Source organism: Patella vulgata, chromosome 8, assembly GCF_932274485.2.
Source record: "Patella vulgata chromosome 8, xgPatVulg1.2, whole genome shotgun sequence".
NCBI classification, from domain to species: Eukaryota; Metazoa; Mollusca; class Gastropoda; family Patellidae; genus Patella; species Patella vulgata.
Window position 1 is genome coordinate 4,208,547 of NC_065886.2, and position 22,301 is coordinate 4,230,847.

General features: G+C 34.7%; 1 protein-coding gene across 2 annotated transcripts in view; it reads right to left on the reverse strand.

Annotated features, from left to right (window-relative positions):
- Nucleotides 1–908: 908 nt before the first annotated feature.
- Nucleotides 909–22,301, reverse strand: part of LOC126829918 (glucose-6-phosphate exchanger SLC37A2) — a 29,426-nt gene continuing 8,033 nt past the window's right edge. Inside the window, exons 4-16 of one of the 2 annotated variants that reach the window (XM_050560093.1) lie at nucleotides 19,642–19,720; nucleotides 17,882–18,017; nucleotides 16,447–16,523; nucleotides 15,666–15,832; nucleotides 14,853–14,896; nucleotides 13,139–13,231; nucleotides 12,621–12,653; nucleotides 10,390–10,476; nucleotides 9,873–9,963; nucleotides 8,735–8,886; nucleotides 8,029–8,077; nucleotides 7,139–7,398; nucleotides 909–6,212 (exon numbers count right to left, since the gene is read on the reverse strand). In XM_050560093.1, coding sequence (XP_050416050.1) covers nucleotides 6,150–6,212; nucleotides 7,139–7,398; nucleotides 8,029–8,077; nucleotides 8,735–8,886; nucleotides 9,873–9,963; nucleotides 10,390–10,476; nucleotides 12,621–12,653; nucleotides 13,139–13,231; nucleotides 14,853–14,896; nucleotides 15,666–15,832; nucleotides 16,447–16,523; nucleotides 17,882–18,017; nucleotides 19,642–19,720 — 1,331 coding nt within the window. In that variant the 3' untranslated portion in view covers nucleotides 909–6,149. The remainder of the gene's footprint in view (nucleotides 6,213–7,138; nucleotides 7,399–8,028; nucleotides 8,078–8,734; nucleotides 8,887–9,872; nucleotides 9,964–10,389; nucleotides 10,477–12,620; nucleotides 12,654–13,138; nucleotides 13,232–14,852; nucleotides 14,897–15,665; nucleotides 15,833–16,446; nucleotides 16,524–17,881; nucleotides 18,018–19,641; nucleotides 19,721–22,301) is intronic. The other variant, XM_050560094.2, reaches the window with a different exon arrangement.

Here is a 22,301-nt window from a genome sequence, read left to right on the forward strand (position 1 = left end):
AATGAAACCTTATGTTAGTCCCAAAATGACCTAATTTTTCAAGTGGATGTTAAACCCCATTTCTCTCTCTTATAGTCATATTTAAACCACTGATATAGGTCAAATTGTTTTATCTGTATTTAGTAATTGAAGACGATATAGACAGGGAACCGTTCTGTGGTGATAACAAGCAAGAGATTAATAACAGTAATTATGTATGGTTTAATGGTTGAGATATATTGATACTGCACGAGGCGTGCTAGCCTGGAGGTCGGGTGTTCGATCCCTGCATTGGCCTAGAAAGTTTATCCAGATTTTCTGGGGTGGTTTCCCCTTGTCAGTGATACATGACGGAGGGCCTGACAAGGACAGCTGTGTAGTCGTTCGGATGGGAGTGTTGGTGAGTTTGTTGTTTCACCATCAATGAAATCTATTCAAACATATCTATTAAATATCTTTTCTATTTGGGGGTTGGCTGAATCATCTAACATGTGGTTTAGATCGTAAGGTCTGTCATTGAGTCAACTGGTGTAATTTTAATTTCCAGCTTGAAGGTGACGAGGAGTGAGGTCGCCTGTTTAAACGCATGGATTTTGTCTGGGTTCTCCCACTGCTAAATACCCCTACGGGCAAGTTAATTAGTGAAATAAAAATTGAACCGTCTGTTAGTCTCAAAATGACCTAATTTGTGTTGAGTGGATGTTAATCTCTATTTGGTGCGGGACGTTTTCCACAGGACAAAAAATGCTTTCTCCTTCCAGAATGTCACCTTATAGTTATTTGTCATGGGATTCGAACTTTTGTATCATTTATGGACAGTGGTATTATAATTTATGGGCAATGGCATTATAATTTTGATACCACATATTATTCCATTTAATTATTTCTCTCTCTCTATTTAAATATTTTTGTAAAATAAATCATGAGAATTATAATTTAAAACATTTTATTTATCAAGTATATATACAATAACAGACAATTAAATATAATCCAGGAACCAAAACTACATAAATTATTAATCATCCATTCATACTTCATGTTGAAAAAAACCCCAACAAAATCATGTAAACAACAGGAGGCCCTGTTTCACAAAAATAAAATAACTAAAACTCAAATGGAATTATCAATTTCATCCTTTTATGAAGATCGATTTAGTCAAAACTCACCTATCTCAACACTCGGCAGATTCTGTTACTCTACATCAAGCTAGGTTACTGGAATCTGCTGAGGTTTGCCGAGTGCTATCTCAAGTTAGGATGAAATTTTTAAGGAGATTTAAGTTTTTTGTGAAACCGGGCCCATGTAATTACAATAATAAAATGGGGTTTATTCAAAATTGGCACATTCTCTTTGATCTGGGTCGAAGATAAAAACATGTTGATTGAATTTTGTGTTGATTCATTTTATGGGATGACAATCTGACTTACTCCAAATTTTACAGAAGCCAATGTTGAAATATGACCGACTTTCCAGACACAAACAACAATGACCTTGAAGGAGCTAAGTCTCTAACTCAATATTTTCCATAATATTCGAAATTAAAAACATGAATTAGATTTCAATATTGATCAATTTCAATCAATATTGATGTTGTTATCTTGCCGTGAATCTATATGATCCTGTATCAAATCTTTAAGACACAATTAACATTTTATAATCAGTACACGAGTCGTGTACCCTATGGTTTCGGGTGCCATTTTGTAATGAAAAAATAAAACATATCCTACAACTTAAAATACAGACACTTGCATGTACTTTACAATGAAATACATCACAAGGGTCCAATATTTTAACTAGTATAAATAATGTACGCTTGGCACTTTGCCCGTACCATTATTTGAAATAATGGTATGCCAACATCAAAGAATGATGGCACATCTGTATTTTAAAAAAGAATGACCTCAATATTTGAACTAATTCTATAATATTTTACAATATGAGTATTAAAACAAGTTTAATTATTAAGAACATTTTAATCTCCAACACTTATACAAGGTATGTTAAGACATTTGTCCGTAAAATAATATCTATATGAATTTTACCCTAGAGGAATGTTATATTTACAAGTTGAATACTGTACATCCTTATTCTGTACTGTTCTCTAATAATGAAAACCAAATATGGTCTAGATAAGTATTAAAGCTGAACTCTGATTACAAAACTGCAGAAATAATTATATATAAATAAAAAGGAAACGCCCTCAATACTCGCCATACTCGTTTTCAATTTGTAGAACAAACATGGTGATGGTACCACGACGTACAAAAACAGAGACAGGCCACGCCCACATCCAGTATGTGCCTTGTCATATACATCATGGTTGACTTTTTTCATCTAATTAGTAAAATAATATGTACCTGATCAGACATAATAATTGTGTAGCAACAATATTTTCTGTGAGCCGATAGTGGAAAGACTTCAAACAGTCAGGAGGTATTTGGTAGTTGAAATCTTGCTAGCCGGATGTGGACAAATCAAAAACAAGTATGGCTATTATTTAAGGCGTTAACTTTTTTTATTTAATTATTTCTGTAGTTTTGTAATCGGAGTTCAGCTTTAATAAAAAACACAGATTTTATCAATCACCATGACAACAGTATTATATAATTCATTATATACACATACAATAAAACAGGTTATTTAATCAAATACATGTATAATAACAACTACACAAAAACAAATTAATTTTACAGTTTGATCTAAAACCACCTAAAAACAATAATTTTAAGGTTTGAACTAGAATCACCTAAAAACAATAATTTTACAGCTTGAACTAAAATCACCTAAAAACAAATTAATTTTAGTTTGAACTAAAATCACCTAATAACATTAATTTTACAGTTTTGAACTAAAATCACATAGAAACAGTAATTTAACAGCTTTTACTAAAATTACCTAAAAACAATAATTTTAAGTTTTCAACTAAAATCACATAGAAACAGTAATTTTACAGTTTGAACAAAAACCACCTAAAAACAATAATTTTAAGTTTTGAACTAAAATCACATAGAAACAGTAAATCCCCAACTAAACAAATATGACCTGTAATTTTTCTTCGTTGTGAAATCTCAAATATTTTATCACAGAACTCAAAGTGAACACAATTAAAACCTTGATAATAAAAATAAAATCTTGGAGACACGAGGAGGTAGAATAGGGGGAATAGAATCGCCTTTATAATCCTTTAATTGGTAAATATCTTGTTATCCATTAATTATCAAAATACATGGTAGCTCGGTCAGTTAGACGCTAACTTACTAGTCAGGAGGTCAAGGGTTCAATCCCCGATGTTAACCATCATCGTGGTAGTTCGGTCAGTTGGACGCTAGCTTTCTAACCGGGAGGTCAACGGTTCAATCCCCGATGTTAACCGTCATCATGGTAGCTCAGTCAGTTGGTCGCTAGCTTTCTAACCGGGAGGTCAAGGGTTCAATCCCCGATGTTAACCATCATCGTGGTAGCTCGGTCAGATGGTCGCTAGCTTTCTAACCGGGAGGTCAAGGGTTCAATCCCCGATGTTGACCGAGAAAATCCCTGAGGATTCTTTAGCCTGGTTTCTCCATTGTCAGTGGTCCAGTCTGTTGGAAATGGAAAGGAACAGTTTTACGGATGGGACAAAAAAAACCCCGATGATATTGTAATTCGATGAAGAGTACCCGTAGTAGGAAATGCCACTGCCAAGGCAAAATTGTTCTTACAGCACACAACATGGCATACGCATTTCATCTTTATTCCCCTTGGTTGAGAAAAGTAAGAAGTAAAAACCCCATTTCATGATATTACAAAAATGAAATGGGGTTTAACGTCCTACAATTTCACCACTTGTATTTCTTCATTAGTCTCAAACTTGTGTTCAACTCTCCAAAAAATCAAATTAAAATTATTGTCTTGTGCTAAAATTACTAATTGTGGAAATACAATATATAAGGTTTTGTGCTAAAATTACCAATAATAGAAATACACAATAAAATGAAAGATGCATATAATTATTTTCTTGAGCTAAAATTACTAGTAGTAGAAATACAAAATGAAAGATGTAAAAAATTAAAAACCGAGACATGAAATTAATTAGAATTATCTTATGAACATCATCATCAGTTCATAGCTCTAACAAATTAAAGAAAAAACAGGAGAATGTCATCACAGATTTTTGATAAAGCTTAAAGGAGAACACCATCATAAATTAAAGAAAAAACAGGAGTATGTCATCACAGATTTTTGATAAAGTTTAAAGGAGAACACCATCAAAAATTATTTTATTAGATTTGCTTATTTATTTACAATGTTTTGTTTGTTTTTTAAGTTGTGTATCGTTGAGAGTATTTTAATATGAGACACTAACAAAAACACATAAAAATGTACAATGACTGTAGTTCTCCTTTAATTCAGGACTTCAGCTTTAAAATATTAGCAGTGGGATATTTGTACATATTTGACAGTAACTACAATATATATTTAAGTATAGAAAAATATTTAACAGTAACTACAATATATTTTTAAGTATAGAAATCACATTTGTACATATTTAACAGTAACTACAATATAAATTTACGCATGAAAATCACATTTGTACATATTTGACTACAATATATATATGAAAATCGCATTTGTAGATATGAATAGCTCTTATTTCTTAAAACTTTAAAATAAAATCTGTTTGTTTTTTTACATGAGATACAGTTCTCAATGACAGACCGTATGATACAGCGCACATGTGCTAACCATTCGGCCATCGAACCCCTCAAGTGGATAAAGACTATAGGCCTTGTAGTGTTATGGACTAGAGAAGTCTAGTTGAAACGTTGTTCTGTAATAGACAGTAATTGTATTCAAGTGTATTGCCAGTTTTATTTCTAAAAACGCCTCACTGGAGAGTCCTGTATATGCAATCTGATTATAAAGTACAGATCTATATTTCTTTTCGTTGGCCTACACTACATGAAGATCTGACAAGTTATAGTGGGAGTTCACATCAGGGGTCAAACGAGCGGCTTTTGACCCTATGACGTCAGACATTGATTAATCAATCAGAGTTGACGTTTCTATTGGTTTACCCACAGTTTCGTGCATCGAAAGGCCATGAAATCGCCATAACAGATCGTTTCATTGGCTTATCCCTGACATCATCCAGAACGCAGGTTATATAACAGCTCTTCCAGATTCTAGTGTAGTAAAGACAAGTAAAACAAAATTTTGAACTATAAAAACGAAACGAAATAGGATCTGTGTTTTAATCCGATTGATATATATGTATCTATATATACGTGGCTATAATAATATTTGAGCAAATCACATGACATCATAAGAACCATAAACTATTCTTAACAAAATAAAATACACACATAATAACAAAGAAATCTAAAAGAAAATTTGCGTAGATTAAAAAGCTAAAATCAAAAATACCCAGAATTGCCATTTTTCAAATAAACACAAATATTGTGATTTTAATGCAGCCATAAATTCTAGCAGGACTCCAATTTATACAAATTCTATACAGTTAAAGTCATTGAAATTACTTTTCCTGGAGCAATGGTTATGAGAATCATTTACTTTTTAACCATTGCTTCAGGATTATTTGTATGAACCTGATCAGATTATTTGTCTGTTTACATCAAATATATTATTCTCTGACTTGACGATCTTCAATTCAATATGTTGTATACCCCATTTTTCCACCTAAATGTACAGTCAGATATCGTAGGATTGAAGTCATTATAAGAATTTAGCGATCTTGGTCTCCACCAAATTATCAACATGCACAAATCGATGACTGACACAAGCGGAACAGCCTAATTTTACTTTGATTGATATTTCAAAATCTCAAATTTGAACAAATTATATTTGATAATTTCAACTTGGTTTCAGAAACTGATACAAAGAATCTTGTTTGTTTTTACAGACAAATGACATCTAATATTCCAGTATTTAAAATTAAAGAGTATTTACGATGAACACATTAAAACAATTCAACACAAAATGGAAAAAAAACCCCTTAAAATGGGTAACATCAATCAATTCTAAAAAGTAGATACATTAATAAGTATTAGTTATTTGTGAAGGTAGGTGATGATACAGGAATCCGACCGTGACCTTGTTTGTGAAGGTATGTGGTAATTGTAACAGGTGAATTCAGGTGAATTCATTATGTGGTTTGATGTGTATGGAACAGACTACGATGTAGGGCGTCCACAACCACAACTACGAAACTCTTTATAGACCAGTCGACCCAATAACTGAAAAAATATACACAAATATTATATAATATATATAACAGGGAGAGAGAAATGGGGTTTAACATCCACTTGACATAAACTAGGTCATTTCGGGACTAACATATGGTTCAATTTTATTTCAATAATTAGCTTGCACGTAGGGGTCTTTAGCAGTGGGAGGAAACCGGAGGACCCAGAGAAAACCCATGAGGTTGGACAGGCGGCCTGTTAATATTTATCTGTGTTTATATAATGTGAATCATTCATGTCAATTATGTCTATGATGTAATGTGAGTTATTCGGGTGAGCATGTGCGGTAGACGGAAAGTGAGTGACCGGTTGGCGGGAGTGAATGGCCGCTCATGGCGGGGTTTTGATGTAATGTCAGAAGGAATAAAATGGTTATAATTAACAGTAATATTGTGGTCTTAACACGACCCTACTCCTTGTCTCGTACAACCGGCACCGGGGAATCGAAACTAACCCAGTTGACTGAATGACAGATCTTATGAAACAACGCGCACGCGCTTACTATTCAGCCATATACCCCCATTGGTGTTAGAACAAAACACCTCGCATAACACATTAAATAGCACATAACTGTCATTAGCATGGTATAGAAGTAAGAATCAATTAACACAATTATATGTATATAAATTTAACCCATTCAACAATAAATTATGTTACCTCTAAATCTGTATAATGCAGATCTCTCCTTTGACCTCAGATATCATATAAATCATTTATTATACATGTATTCACATGCCAGGCTCATGATCAACTCTCTACAACTTCAGATGGTTTTCATTTTCAACAGATTTGAATACGAACAAGCATGCCAATTTTTGGGTCGCTCGAAATGGGTGGAGCCTTAGGCCTTTTGTGAAGTGAGTCGTCTCCAAAAAGAAGAAGATGAGTGAAATACAGAAAATAAAGTTTATACTTACAATCATTGCAAAAACATTTGCTGCAATCAGCATGTAAAATACGTAATTCCATCCGTCACTACCCGTTCCTGATATTAACCCTGTTAATAACGGTCCGAGGGCAGCACCGATACTTCCTGTACCATCTATTATAGCTGTAACGGTGGCAAGAGCTCGTGCGTTACCTTGTAAAGATTTGTGCGTACCGAGATCAGCGCTAACAGCTGTGGTGATTAAAGCGTACGGTCCATTTACTAACAAACCACAACTCATTAATAAAACTGTAAATATAAAAACGGTCAATTAATAAAACAACTCAATGTAATATAAATGACAGCAACTATTATTCCTATGTTAGGGTACCCCCACAATATAAAAAATCATTATCCATAATTTCAATGATAATGTGCCCCACGATCTATGATTCCTATGGTATGGTGTCCAAGATACCAAAAAAATCTTGAAATACACTGAAGATTATGCCACCATGTTCACAACCAGTCAAGCGGTATTTAGTAACTTCTACTGGTTCTCACCGTCATGCAATGCATTATGATAGGATTGTACCTATTGGGGACCACGATCTGGTATGTGCAGATACGTATGGATACTGACCTCAATATATGATGGGATCACCACGATTACTCCACGATTAAAACCATGATTTCAATCTTAGCATGAATCATGATAGTGGGAACCTAGCGTTATCCTCCATTTAAAAGTGGACTTTTATATGAATTGTGACAGGGGTGACAACAATATACTGTCACATAAAATGACCAGGGATACACCAATTGGTCCTTATCTTTTCACGAGTATTTAAATAAATGGAATAAGATTACAGGAGATTTTGTACGAGACGACTGAATGAGAAGACTGTAGGTTATATACTATATAGAATAATAACTTACCAACATTTGTAGTAAAAGTTAAACTACCATAAACATTATACACATACATCTAAAATATAACATGATAAACATTATACACATGCATCTGAAATATAACATTATACACATACATCTGAAATATAACATTATACACATATATTTGAAATTTAACATAATAAATATTATACACATACATCTTAAATATAACATGATAAACATTATACACGTACATCTGAAATTGGACACTCATTACCCAGATTACAGTGTCAGGAACCATAATAACGTTTGTTTTTTAATATATGATAACCTACTATTGATGGTACCAGGGCCGTATGTAGGATTTTAAAAGTGGGGGTGCAGCAGAGTTCTGGGGCGCCATAGCCTCCAGGTATGTGATATAAGAAAGTTTTGACCAGGGCAAACGAACCCATTGGCGTGTGGGCGCCCTTAAAACCGATCGACTGATCAGTGCCTTAAGGGCATCACTGTGTGATCATAATCAAGTGTATTTATTATTTTATAATTGAAAGATTGTCAAATAATTTTTATTTTTTTGGATGGGGTGGGGGCGGCTTATTTTTCTGGGGGTGCAATGTACCCCCTGCACCCCCGCTAACGGCCCTGGATGGTACCTGAGAACCACAATAATGTTTGCAGTTGTTATATAATATATGATAACGTACTATTGATGGTACCTGAAGTTGTTATATAATATATGATAACCTACCATTGGTGCTGCCAGTGCTAACATGATAAAACAAGTTGTAGCTCTAGCTCCACTATGATCTGATATAACACCTGCTAATATACCTCCAGCTATACCACCAACATCAAATAACGTCGATAAATCAGCAGACTTCTCAGCACCGTAACTTGGAGCTGTTCAAAATAATAAAAAATATAATAATAACCTATAAAATATACCGTACTCAGGTTTAATGGGGTTTAACGTCCACTTGACACAAACTAGGTCATTTCAGAACTAACATATGATTCAATTTTTTTCAATAATTTCACTTGCGCGTAAGGGTCTTTAGCAGTGCGAGGAAACTGGAGGAACCGGAGAAAAAACACAAGATTGGACAGACGGACCTACAACCGGGGAATCGCAACCACGCCAGTTGACTCAACGACGGGCCTTATGATACAGCGTGCAGGTGCTAACCATTCAGCCATCCAACCCCCTAGCTAAGGAAATCAACTATGGTATTAATTTATACTAATATATCCAGTAGCTTGTTTTTTTTAGTTTTGCTCCCAGTGTTGGCCAAGCATGTTCTTCAGGATCTACCAAGGCCATTTCCCCTTATCAGTGGTATAGGATGAAGGGTTTGGTAAGGGACAATGTGTAGTTGTTCAGATTGTAAGAAAAAATGATGTTTCATGAACACATTGGCTTGCATGTAAAAAAAAACCTTCACAGTTGGAATTAGAAAAATTCTCACAGTACACTACTGTATGGTGTATGGCTTGTTAATTTTAAGAGCTATCTCAATTTAAAATATTAATATCTAAGTGTTTCTATAAAGAAAATCCTATAAATTTAACTGTAGTGTGCTTCAAGGTATGAAAATTGATTGAAAGGTAATTGACGAGTCAGCTAATTCTCAAGTCAGTTTATTGATGAGTCAGCTAATTCTCAAGTCAGTTAATTGACGAGTCAGCTAATTCTCAAGTCAGTTAATTGATAAGTCAGCTAATTCTCAAGTCAGTTAACTGATAAGTCAGGTTATTTCACTGTCGGTTAAGACTAGGAAATACAGTCAAAATGGAGAGGCTTATTGTACACTTTAACAAGACGAGATTGGGGTTTTTATGATGCTGAAATAATTCCTGGAATTTGTATATAAATACACAATACTTACTAGTTTTATCGATATATTTTGGTAACCAGAATAAAAACGTATAACTAACTAATTTGGCAAAAAATAAACATAACGAAAACTCTATAACACCCTGAAAAATATAATTTATATTAAACTTATATTACATCAAATAAACTTATATTAATCATTAAAACTTATAGTACATCAATTAAACTTATATTACTTAAACTTCTATACCATCAATTAAAACTTATATTAAAACTTATATCAATCAAGTAAACTTATATTAAAACTTATATTACATCAATTAAAACTATATTACCTCAATCAAACTTATATTAATCAATTAAAACTTATATTACATCAATTAAAACTATATTAATTCTTAGGCAAGGGCATTAGATCATTAACATATATATCCAGAGTAAACAATATATACTACTTTATGGTAAAGACTTGTAATATAATAGCATCAAATGATATTATACATACCGGTATACGCAATGCTCTAAACAATATATACTGTCTTAAGGTAAAGACTTGATATTATACATACCGGTATACGCAATGCTCTAAAAAACGAAATAGCGAAATCTTTTCTTGGTACTAGGGGATCACTGGAAGACGTCTTGTCTAATAATGGCTGTAAAAAATATATAATAATATGATAGTGTGGAATTTTTACAGTTACAGACTGAAAAACAATAATAAACGATCATCTGATTTCGTAGTCAATGTTAAATATGGTTTTATAAATACAGATAAATAATTAACAAATACTGAATTCTATTTCTTAAAAACTAACAAAACAGAATATTCCAAAATAGGGTTGGGTGCTGAGTGGACTAATAGATGCAGCAATTAAGCCTGGAAATAAGGCAGCTGTAACAGACAATGTCAGATGGGGTTTAAGTCCACTTGACACAAACTAGGTCATTTCTGGACTAACATATGGTTTAATTTTATTTACATAATTTGCTTGCGCGTAGGGGTCTTTAGTAGTGGGAGGAAACCGGAGGACCCGGAGAAAACCCACGAGGTTGGACAGGCGACCCTACTCCTTGCCACGTACAGCTGGGGATTCGAAACCACGCCAGTCGACTCAATGACAGACTTTATGATACAGCGCGCGCACGCTAACCATTCAGGCTTTGTCAGGCACTAAAACTCTTGTGCCTGTCATTTTGTCCGGCACTGATTTGTCTTTTTTATTGATATTATTAATACATGTCCAGCACTAAGTTGAAAATGTCAGGTACTATTTCATTAGTGCCTGACATTTTGTCAGGTGCATCTAAAACCGTTATTTCCAGGCCTAGGGATGCTCTCTATATTATAATGTCTGTCGTCTTCGATTAAATTCGCCATAGTTTTAATCTTATTCTTGCATGTGACAAGGTGGAGGATAGCCTGTCTAACCTCATGGATTTACTATGGGTTTGGAAAAATCTTGTGTGTGCCAGCGAATTATTAAAATATGGATGTACTGTGTGTGATTTTAAAGGAACATTTAAAGGGTCCTCACCAAGAAAGAAATAGATCAAATACAACCCGGGACAATACTAGACGATGACAAGTCTAATAAAATAAGTAGCAGAGAATAGAATATTCGTCATACGTATGACATGATTTGGTTGCCGAACAGTGCATCGTGCTACATTAATTACCTTTACATACTTAACATAAACCCAGTTAAAATGTAGGGTCAAGTTATTTTATTGGGACATAAAATTAGAAACCTATGAGTGGCGAGTAGATCTCTTATTTTCTTACACTCACTGCGGAGTAAACTTACCAGCTAAGAATTTCTTAACTCCGGTCACCTCAAACGAGAAACCGAACCCAGAGTCAAACTTTACCTAGAGAGAAGTTGACACCTTATAGAAACGACTCTGATAGATTTTATGTAAGGAACATTACCCGAGTATAACCTGCGAATCAGAAAGCATCTGTTCTGCCATCAGCCATTATACCAGAGTGCACAATACTCCATAAATTGAACAACAAATTTATACCATTATACTGGAGTCAAAATTCTCCGGAATTTGAATAGCAAATTTAGACGATTTTGATTTAAAATAGATCACAACCATCGTATAAACTAAAAAACTATTCTGGTCCTTTTATATACACCTTATAAAAATATGTAAGCTCAAATCCGAGTAAATACTATTTTTACCTCACCAAAACGAAATTTGATCGTCTATATAACGGATTATGATCACACTATTGTTCAATTTAGCAAGCCCTCCCAAGTTAAATGGCATCTATTATCCTATTCAGAAATAGCCCATGCCGTACACACTCTGGAAAAAAAGCCATTCACATCATTTAGAAAGCTGACATGCTAGTAGAAATGTTACGATACAAATAATTGAGCTATCCATGACTGATCTTGACTGAGACATAAATGATATGTCACGTTGGATAATATTTGAACGATTTTAAATCGAAAGGGATTCACACTTAAAGAATTTTCGCAAAGAATGGCTATACAATTTCACAAGATTTAGTCCCAAAGGGTCCCCACATTCTTTATATTTATAGTGTCATAGTTTCATTTTTTTTAATAAAGACTCAGGTCACTGAACTGTGCTTAAGTAAATTATTCCTATATGTTGTGTTTGTGTGTTATAGTGCCATCAGAAGAGAATAAATATTTCTAAAATTGGATTAAAAATATGTGTTCCATAACACGATGAAATCAATTGCATTTAACTAAAGAAATTGCAAGGAATAAAACCCATAAACCATCGTACAAAATATCCTGTGATATTTATTTAATACCTTTGGTTGAAGTTCATGCAAGTCAGAGTCCGACTAGAATTAATAGAATATAGTTTGAACAATAATAACAATTCTATACCTGATAGAATAATAACAATTTCTAACCCGCTAGAAATAATAAAACACATTTTAATCCAAAATAATAACTTCTAAACCACAAAAGAGAATTTAACAAAAAATAGTTTGATTTATTCCAATCTGAACAATTTTTAACATATTAAATAATATACTCTGGATGAACTTTCTCGGCCAATGCCGGGATCGAACATCCGACCTCCAGGCTAGCGAGCCAGCGTCTTACCCACTTAGCCACCGTGATCGATACCTGAGTTGTAGTGATAGGAGAAAATCAATCTCATTAACATATTATTACATTTCCATTGTTTTCTTCTCTGACTTTTACACTGGAATACCCTGTATTAATACAGGTTCGAATACAACTACAGGTAATTCAATTAGCTATGAATTAGTTGATGTGAAGTAATTATCGACATCAGACATGAGTCTATACAACATACCTGTTTTACATCATCATAAGTTTGAACACTTTCTAATTGGCTTAAATCTGCAGCACTCCGAGGATATGGATTAATATTCGTCGGTTTAGAATCCTGTAATATAATAATTAGGATTAATGATAACCAATCTGATCAAAATACAGATCTATATTTCGTTTTGTTTTTTATACTCTCGATGGCCTACACTACATGAAGATCTGGGCCCTTATTCACAAAAACTTAAACTAAGTTACAACCAAAATTTAAGAAATACTGCAACTTCATTGGATATATGCAAATTGATTTTACTGGTCAGCCAATCGAATTGCAGTATTTCTTAAAATTTCGATTGTATCTTAGTTTAAGTTTTCGTGAATAAGGGCCCAAACCAGTTGTAGTAAAAGGTTGTGTCCGAGGTTGTATGAACGGCTTTTGAACCTATGACGTCAGACATTGATTAATCAATCAGCTTTGACGTTTCTAGTAGTTTACCCACAGCTCCGTGCATCGCACGCCAAGAAGTCGCCATAACAGATGGTTTCATTGGCTAATTCCTCACACCATTCAGAACGCGCCATCCAGATCCTACTGTAGTACAGACAAGTAAAACGAAATTTTGAACTATAAAAAAGAAAACGAAATATGATCTGTGTTTTAACCAGATTGAACGAGAGCCCAACAGGAGATGTAGGGACCCCAGGGGTGTAATTAAGTTCGAATGATCAACAGAGAGGTCGAAAGATGGTCCCATATCATTCACAATAATACATATGGACAGTGGAGCCTGACACAGGCATGTTGCCTGTTCCCTGAAGATCACCTATTCATTTAACGTGAATAAATTTGATCTTTCAAAAAAAAAAACCAGCATAGTGTTGCGTGCTTGACTAAAAGGTAATAATTATGCATGAAAGTGATGAGTGACACTGATAGACTTTTAAAAAAAAGATATAAGGAACTTTGGTGCATCAGTGATTTTAAGGTTGATGAAAGCAACACAATCTGTCTAGATGAGTGATCAATTTGAACATAAATTGTCAGTTTTAATTGGCGATAAGGACCCATACTGTATGTGACAGATAATGGACTTAGAGCTCACAGTATTTTGGCCTGCTGGCTGACACTCTGCCACATACTGTGAGTACATCTTTTAAACTGAAAGTCCTGGGGTCTCATTCACAAAATATTTTAAGGATATAGCTTTGTCATTGGCTGGAACTCAAAATCTTACTACAAATGATGGCCAATCAAAAGACTGCATTCTAGAACATTTGAGTTTAAATTTTTGAGAGTAAGCCCCAGGGTTATAATTCTGACATTGGCTATACCTGTCACACCCTGGAAAACGGACAGTGCCTATACCTGTCACACCCTGAAAAACGGACATGAATTTCGTGTTTACGGCTCGTCAACAAACTACTCGTCATTTTGATACTAAGATGTGGTTATTTTTGTTTCTATGGTTATTTGGGCTATGGCAGAGAGGATAATTTTGACCTAACAGCTGCATTTCCTCCACTCTCCACCGAATTCAAACTGTCAAGGGTTCTATTACATGCAAGCCAACGTGTACAAGTGGTGTTCTATTCCAGTCTGATCCAAAAAAGTTCATCATTATTTTTCATTGTGGTTTCCACCCTTGTCATTGATTCAGGATAAAGGACCTGGCAAGGATAGTTTCTAGTCCTTCGGATGGGGTGAAAAACAGATTTCCCATGTAACAATGTATACTTACTGTGCCTTGATGATTGGGCAACTCACAACCAACATCTGCAGGATCTAAACACGCAAAAAAACATAACATTATAACTCCATCACGCCAGAATAACAGTTAAATATACACAAGTAAAACTTACCCTTCAAAAATTATTTAAATTGATCAAATCATTTAAAGTTTGCAGTGGCTAGACAATTTGAATGGTTGAAAAAAATTTGTGGGTTGACTTTGCCATTCAAGTCTTATTTAGCAGACGACGTCAACCAACGGACAGTTGAGCAACTATTTCTCAGAAATATTTTTTCTGGAAGTCAATTTTTTGCCTTCATCCACATGTATGTCAATGTAGACGAACTCTACAGAAAAAAAAATCTGCTTAAACCCCGAATAATACGGTATATTGGATTCTAGAAAACAGCAATTTGTTCATGTGCTACGACCTTACAGACCCTGTGGAATAACGATATTTGTAACATGGACGGGAAATCATCCTTTGTTCATTTCGTTGCATAACAAATTGTTTCCCCTCTCGTAGACTGGCTAGAGCTTAACTGTGAAATAACTAGACATTTTCAATATTATTGCACACTTTTGCTGGTTTACACTAGTTTTAGTAGAAATCATATGGAGAAGTGGGGTGGGTTTTCTGTGCAATAAGAACGAGCATGTTGAACAGGTGTCAATGATACAAGTCATTTATAGCACGCTTCATTCGTTAACAGGTTTAAAACCTTAACCTAAGGCCTGTGTGGGTAAACATGTCAACTCATGAAAGCCATGCTATAAATGTAACACAAATGTTCATTATTACTTGTGATAAAAAATACTTACGTGGAACCAGGAAAAAGAAGACTAGAACACCCAGTCCTCCTATAATCAAACCAGGAACAATGAACGACCAGCCCCAGGCATAACTAACGAAAATGCCTGGTATAATAGAACCAAGTATATTACCGACAGATGTATGTGAGTTCCATATTCCCATAATTAAACCTCGTCTGAAAATAAAACAGTCGTTCTTTAGACAGGGGTTTTATTGTGGCTGTCAATAACACCCTGCCATTAAAAATAATCAGATTATAATTCTATCTATTTGTCATCAAGACACAATTCTCTGTGCAGACGTCATTATCTATTGTACAAATGTGTCTCATCAGCCGAAGGGCTGGGTGGATGGCCGAATGGTTAGTGCATACGCGTTGTATCATAAGGTCTGTCATTGAGCCAACTGGCATGGTTTTGATTCCTCAGTTGTATGTGACATGGAGTGGGGTCGCCTGTCCAACCTCGTGGGTTTTCTCTGCATTGTCAGTTTCCTCCCACTGCTAAAAAACCCTACATGCAAGCGATTTATTGAAATAAAATTGAACCATATGTTAGTCCCAAAATGACCTGGTTTGTGTTGAGTGGATGTTAAAACTCATTTCTCTCTCTATCTCATTAGCATAGTGTATCCACACCCAACCATATTTAAAACATTGTACCAAAAAAATACAGCTATAAATAGGTTACAAACACATCACACAGACAGTTGATATACATATTCATAATATGCTAATTATATGTAAATTGAAGAACTGTGATCTAATAATATCAAAAAGATGAGAGTTACCTTCCTTTCCCATACCAGTTGCCAACACATGCAACTACAGCCGGCCAACCAGTTGACTGGAAAAATCCTGCTGCAGCCTAAAATGAAATGAAGAGAAACAGGATTTTTAAATGTTTTTACTTTCTGTACAAACATCTATTAAGAAAAATCTTGTCCGATGAGCAGTATTTCTGCCTATTCTTTACTAATTTCCAATTGTCAAGTTTTCTTTCGGGTGCATGTCAACAAGTACACGGGTGTTGATTTTTACTTGACAGCTCGCGTCTGTCCTGAAAAACTGACAAGGGGAAACCGGGCAGAAAAATCCCAAGGAACTGGGGAAACCGGGCAGAAAAATCCCAAGGAACTGCCAACATCGAGATCAAACACGGGACCATCTGGTAGTGAATCAGCAGCATTCTCTTAGTTCCACTGTGGCCCCATTAGTCTATTAGAGAACTAGGAATCTTTCTCAGGATTTCCACCATGGACCCCTTAGTCTATTAGAGAACTAGGAATCATTGTCAAGAATCCACTGTGGCTCCCTTAGTCTATTAGAGAACTAGGAATCATTCTCACGATTTCCACTGTGGCCCCCTTAGTCTATTAGAGACCTAGGAATCATTCTCACGAATCCACTGCAGCCCCTTAGTCTATTAGAGAACTAGGAATCATTCCCAAGAATCCACTGTGCCCCCCTAGTAGTCTATTAGAGAACTAGGAATCATTCTCACAATTTCCACTGTGGCCCCCTTAGTCTATTAGAGAACTAGGAATCATTCTCACAAATCCACTGTAGCTCCCTAAGTGTAGTCTATTAGAGAACTAGGTATCATTCTCACGATTTCCACTGTGGCCCTAGTCTATTAGAGAACTAGGAAGCATTCTCATGAATCCACTATGGCCCAGAGAACTAGGAAGCATTCTCACAAATCCATTGTGGCTCCCTTAGTCTAGTAGAGAACTAGGAATTCAAATGAATGGATCTAGTGGTATAGGCATTCTTTTAATCAATGACCCTCCTCTGATAATTTGAAAGCCCATAGGGTACATATTTGGCTGATTATGATCATAACTTTAACCCAATGCCAGAGTTAATTTCAAACTGATTCTTGCTTTAAATGAAATGAAATGGGGTTTAACATCCTACTGTTCTGCTCCGATGCTGGGCTAATTAAGACGGGCTTCCACCATACAGTGTGCTATGAGGGAAATTTTGCCCGGACAGCGGTACTAAGGCCTACTCTTATATTGAATCCCAACTGTCAAGGGATCTTTTACGTGCACGCCAATGTGTACATGGGACCTTGGTTTTTCGTACCATCCAAATGATTAGACAACTGTCCTTGTCAGGCCCTCTGTCCTGCATCACTGACAAGGGGAAACCATGCTCTTACTTTAAAATAGCAATTTCTAATACCAAAGTTGGTTAATATAATAAATAAATTCTGCTTACCTGTACTACGACGAAAAATGCTAGAGAATGAATATTCCAAAAATATCCCAAACCGAACAAAGCACAGAGAAAACCACTAATGATCATACCAGCCGATAAAAAATATCGTAAACTTATTCGTTCTGCTATATGACCACTGAAATAAAAAAATCAAGTTAAAGGGAAGTAACTCAATAAACATTTCAGGTGTAATATAGGCTTTATCATAGGCGTACAAACAATCTGACTTTTCAGGCAGACAGGTAAAGTGAAAAAGAATCTTTTTATTTCATCTACTTGGCAAAATAAAGTTCCCGAAATTTAATACAACACTAATTTTACTTTTCTTTTAATTGAATACCACAAATTTGTACTGAATTGACTATGGATTAAATCATTTTGTCTGGAGCCACTCTACTTTGTGAGACATTTTTCAGGCATCGATTATTATTTGTGAATGCAGCTGCAACAATCTGATTGGATGGGTGGAATTCAAGTCGGCATAGAGTGGGATTTCGGTTACAAAACCATTGGACAACTTTGGAGTCGCTTAACTCAAGGGCTGGATTAGCAAAAAATGCATTTGAGGCGGTTAAATTTTCAAAATTTTCTCCAACAGGGCGAGGCCCCATACCCCGCTACGATTGTTTGGTTGTTTGGGATTCAGGTCAGCCAGGTTGGCTATATTGGACCACATTTAAGTTGTTGTATTCACAAGCTGGAATAGCAGGAAAACGCGTTTGCAGCAGTTAAATTTTTAAATATTCTCCCAATTGCCCCATCTTCGTGGACTGTAAATGATTGATTGGAATTCGAGTCAGTCACCTTAATTAGGTTATATTAGACCACTTTGAAGTTACTTTGTTCACGGGCTGGAATAGCAGGAAAACGCGCTCAGAAATTTTCTTGGGGGTTGGGGGGGCCATACACGGTAAGCTTCCGCTTCTCCGCCTCTTGCATATGACCGGCGTCACTGTCTGTAAACCAGAAATTTCGGGTTCTGCCCCACTAACTGTCATTGAGCCTGTACGCCTATGGGGTTTATTAAGTACACAACCCTGATACGCATCAATGATAATCTTAGACGAGTCTGATAAACCGAAACATAGTTATCACAACCCTCATTCTCACTTCTTACAGTTCTTTAAAGATTTCATGCCTCATTTTCACTAAAATATCGACTAAATATGTATTGATTATTCAACATTACGTTAAAGATACATTATGGAGATTAGATAAAGAGCTGGCAGTTAAAAACTAGATAATGTAAAGGGAATTTGCTGAAAATTTCGGCCAAGCCTCAATCATCATTACTAAAGTCGGTATGATAAAAAACATTGTCTGCGTTGAGCAGCAGATCGGATTTAAATCCAGTGAAAATCAGAAAAAAAAGATGGCATCAAGATTGATTAAGGTCTTTTCATGTTAATAAATGTTTAATTAATAGTTTATATACAATTTTAGGCCTAAAGAAAGACCTGCAATAAGCAGATCTAGCTCTTGCATAATGTATGTTTAAGAAAACAAAATCAAAATACCAATGCTAGATAATTTCCCGTCTTGGATTAAATCTCATATAAACTAGGTCCATCAGGTTTCTCCACTACCAATAAAAGATGGCGGAGTCTTGTTACCCTTGAGCAACAAACATCAATGAAATTTCAATTGATCATAATTTTGTAACAACTCAAATGAAATGAACCAGTTTTGGACTATTCCTATTTCATAATATAGGGATTCCTAAATGAGCCTTCAAAGCGCATGATTAAAATAATACTCACCTGAAGAACATTCCAACAGCATAAGCGAAGAGAAAAGCCACGTCCAGATACCCTAACAATGAGTTAGAGTTATCTCCATCTGTAATAATAATAAAAACTAGAACTGCGAAGCAGTAATGACGGGTTTCACCGGTGCCACGTTACCCTTGAACTTATGTCACTTCCGGTACCAAAATTACATTACTTCCGGTGATAATGAAAATGTTAAATTGGTTTATGAAATCAGAAATAGCATCATCACATGGTGAAAATTTTATGTAAATCCTATAATAGTTGCCACCTTTATAGACCAAAAACCTTGAAAAATGACTTGTAGAAAATCGCCTATTTCTCTGCAACCGTACAAGTTAGAAACCATTTTGAGGTATCTGTATGATCGAATGAGTTCATTCTATTTGTTGATTGGAATCAAATATCATAATTTTAAAAACATTACAAATCTGATTCATTTGAATAAAATATCTGTTTTGAAGGCTAAAAATACAGTTTTTGCCAAAATGACGTTACTTCCGGTGATAATGAAAATCTTAAATTACTTGTATGAAATCGTAAATGGCATTAGGTATCACACAATGCGTTAAACAGGTTTCCACATAAGCATTGCACACATGAAATAAAATGGACGCAGAAACAACCAAATCCAGCAATCAATTCATTTGCTACATGTCAGTGATCCTGTCAAAATTACATTACTTCCGGTGATAATGAAAATGTTAAATTGGTTTATGAAATCAGAAATAGCATCATCACATGGTGAAAATTTTATGTAAATCCTATAATAATTGCCACCTTTATAGACCAAAAACCTTGAAAAATGACTTGTAGAAAATCGCCTATTTCTCTGCAACCGTACAAGTTAGAAACCATTTTGAGGTATCTGTATGATCGAATGAGTTCATTCTATTTGTTGATTGGAATCAAATATCATAATTTTAAAAACATTACAAATCTGATTCATTTGAATAAAATATCTGTTTTGAAGGCTAAAAATACAGTTTTTGCCAAAATGACGTTACTTCAGGTGATAATGAAAATCTTAAATTACTTGTATGAAATCGTAAATGGCATTATGTATCACACAGTGAAAATTTCATGAAAATCGAATAATAATTGACACTTTTATTGACAAAAAACCTTAAAAAGTGACCTGTTGAAAATTGCCTATTTCTCCGCAACTGAACAAGTTAGAAACCATTTTGTGATATCTATATGATCGTAAGGGTTCATTGTATTAGTTGATTTGAATCAAATATCACAATTTTAAACAAATAACAAATATGACTCATTTGAATAAATTACTGGTTTCGAAGGCTATAAATACAATTTTTGCCCAAATTACGTCATTTCCGGTGATATTGAAAATGTTAAATTGGTTTGACCTAGTTAAAATTGACATTACACATCAAATGGTGTCACTTTTATGAAAATCGAATAATAATTGACTCTTTTACAGGCAAACTAGCGTAAAAAGTGACTCATGCAAAATTGCCCATTTCTCGGCAACTGCGCATATTACAAATTAATTTTCACATACATTCTCTCCGTATAGATTATTGCTACGAGTTTATGAAAGTTACGAAGTAATATTTTAAAATATGAAAACGCTGGATGGGTTGTAAATAGCTTAATTTTACACCTTTTTTCACCTTTTAATCGAAATAGCCCGAAAACGGAATCGAAATTAAAAAAACTGGTCCCAACATTTTGTGCGCCTTTAAAGAGCGCACAATTTCAGTTATACCAGATTTGAAAAAAAAAAAATTTGCTTTCGAAAAATGGTACCTAACTGTCAAAATTGTAGTTTTTTGTCAATTTACGCCACTTCCGGTGCCGACAGATAACACTATTGGTAACAAAAAAAATGGCAATTGAGACAACGGAGCATATGAACTTTGTTTTATACAAATCGAACAATAAATAATTAATCTAGGACTGAAAAACTGAATTAGCCAATGGGGGCCAAGGAAAATTACCGAGACAAAATTTTTTCACATTTTTGCCCAAGTCAGAGGACTCGTTATATTTGTGTAAAACACGACCAAAAAATATTCATAAATAAAAAAGTTTTTTGTAAAAATTTAAATTTTCTAAATTTAGCGCCTAATATCTGCGAAGATTTGCCGAAAATTATAAATCAAAAGTAGCGTAGCTATGTGCCCCGTCTCCGGCTATGCCAAAATGCATCCAAAGTTAAAATCCAATGATTATTGTTAAAATTACTGCAATATTTCTAAAAACGATAGCTTCGGTGATTTCGGACATTTCGCATTGTCGCAGAACGTTCAAAATAGCTTTATCCTCTAAGTCACACCCACTTTTCCGATAAAACCGAAGAAATCGTAACGATCCGACAATCAATTGCTGAGATCTACTCAAAACAAAAGAAGAATAATAATAATAAGAATAATAATTTTAACAAAAACAATAGTGTTTCACACAAGCTACGCAGTGTGAAACCCTAATAATAATAATATTATTACAGTGTGCTATTAGGGAAATTTTGCACGGACAGCGGCACGATGGCCTACTCTTATATCGAGTTCCAACTGTCAAGCGATCTTTAAAATGCATGCCATGTGTTCACCGGTTGTGCCAGACTCAGCTAGCTAATCAAAGAACTAGCTAATCAAAGAGAAGGACAATATGTTGATAATTTACTA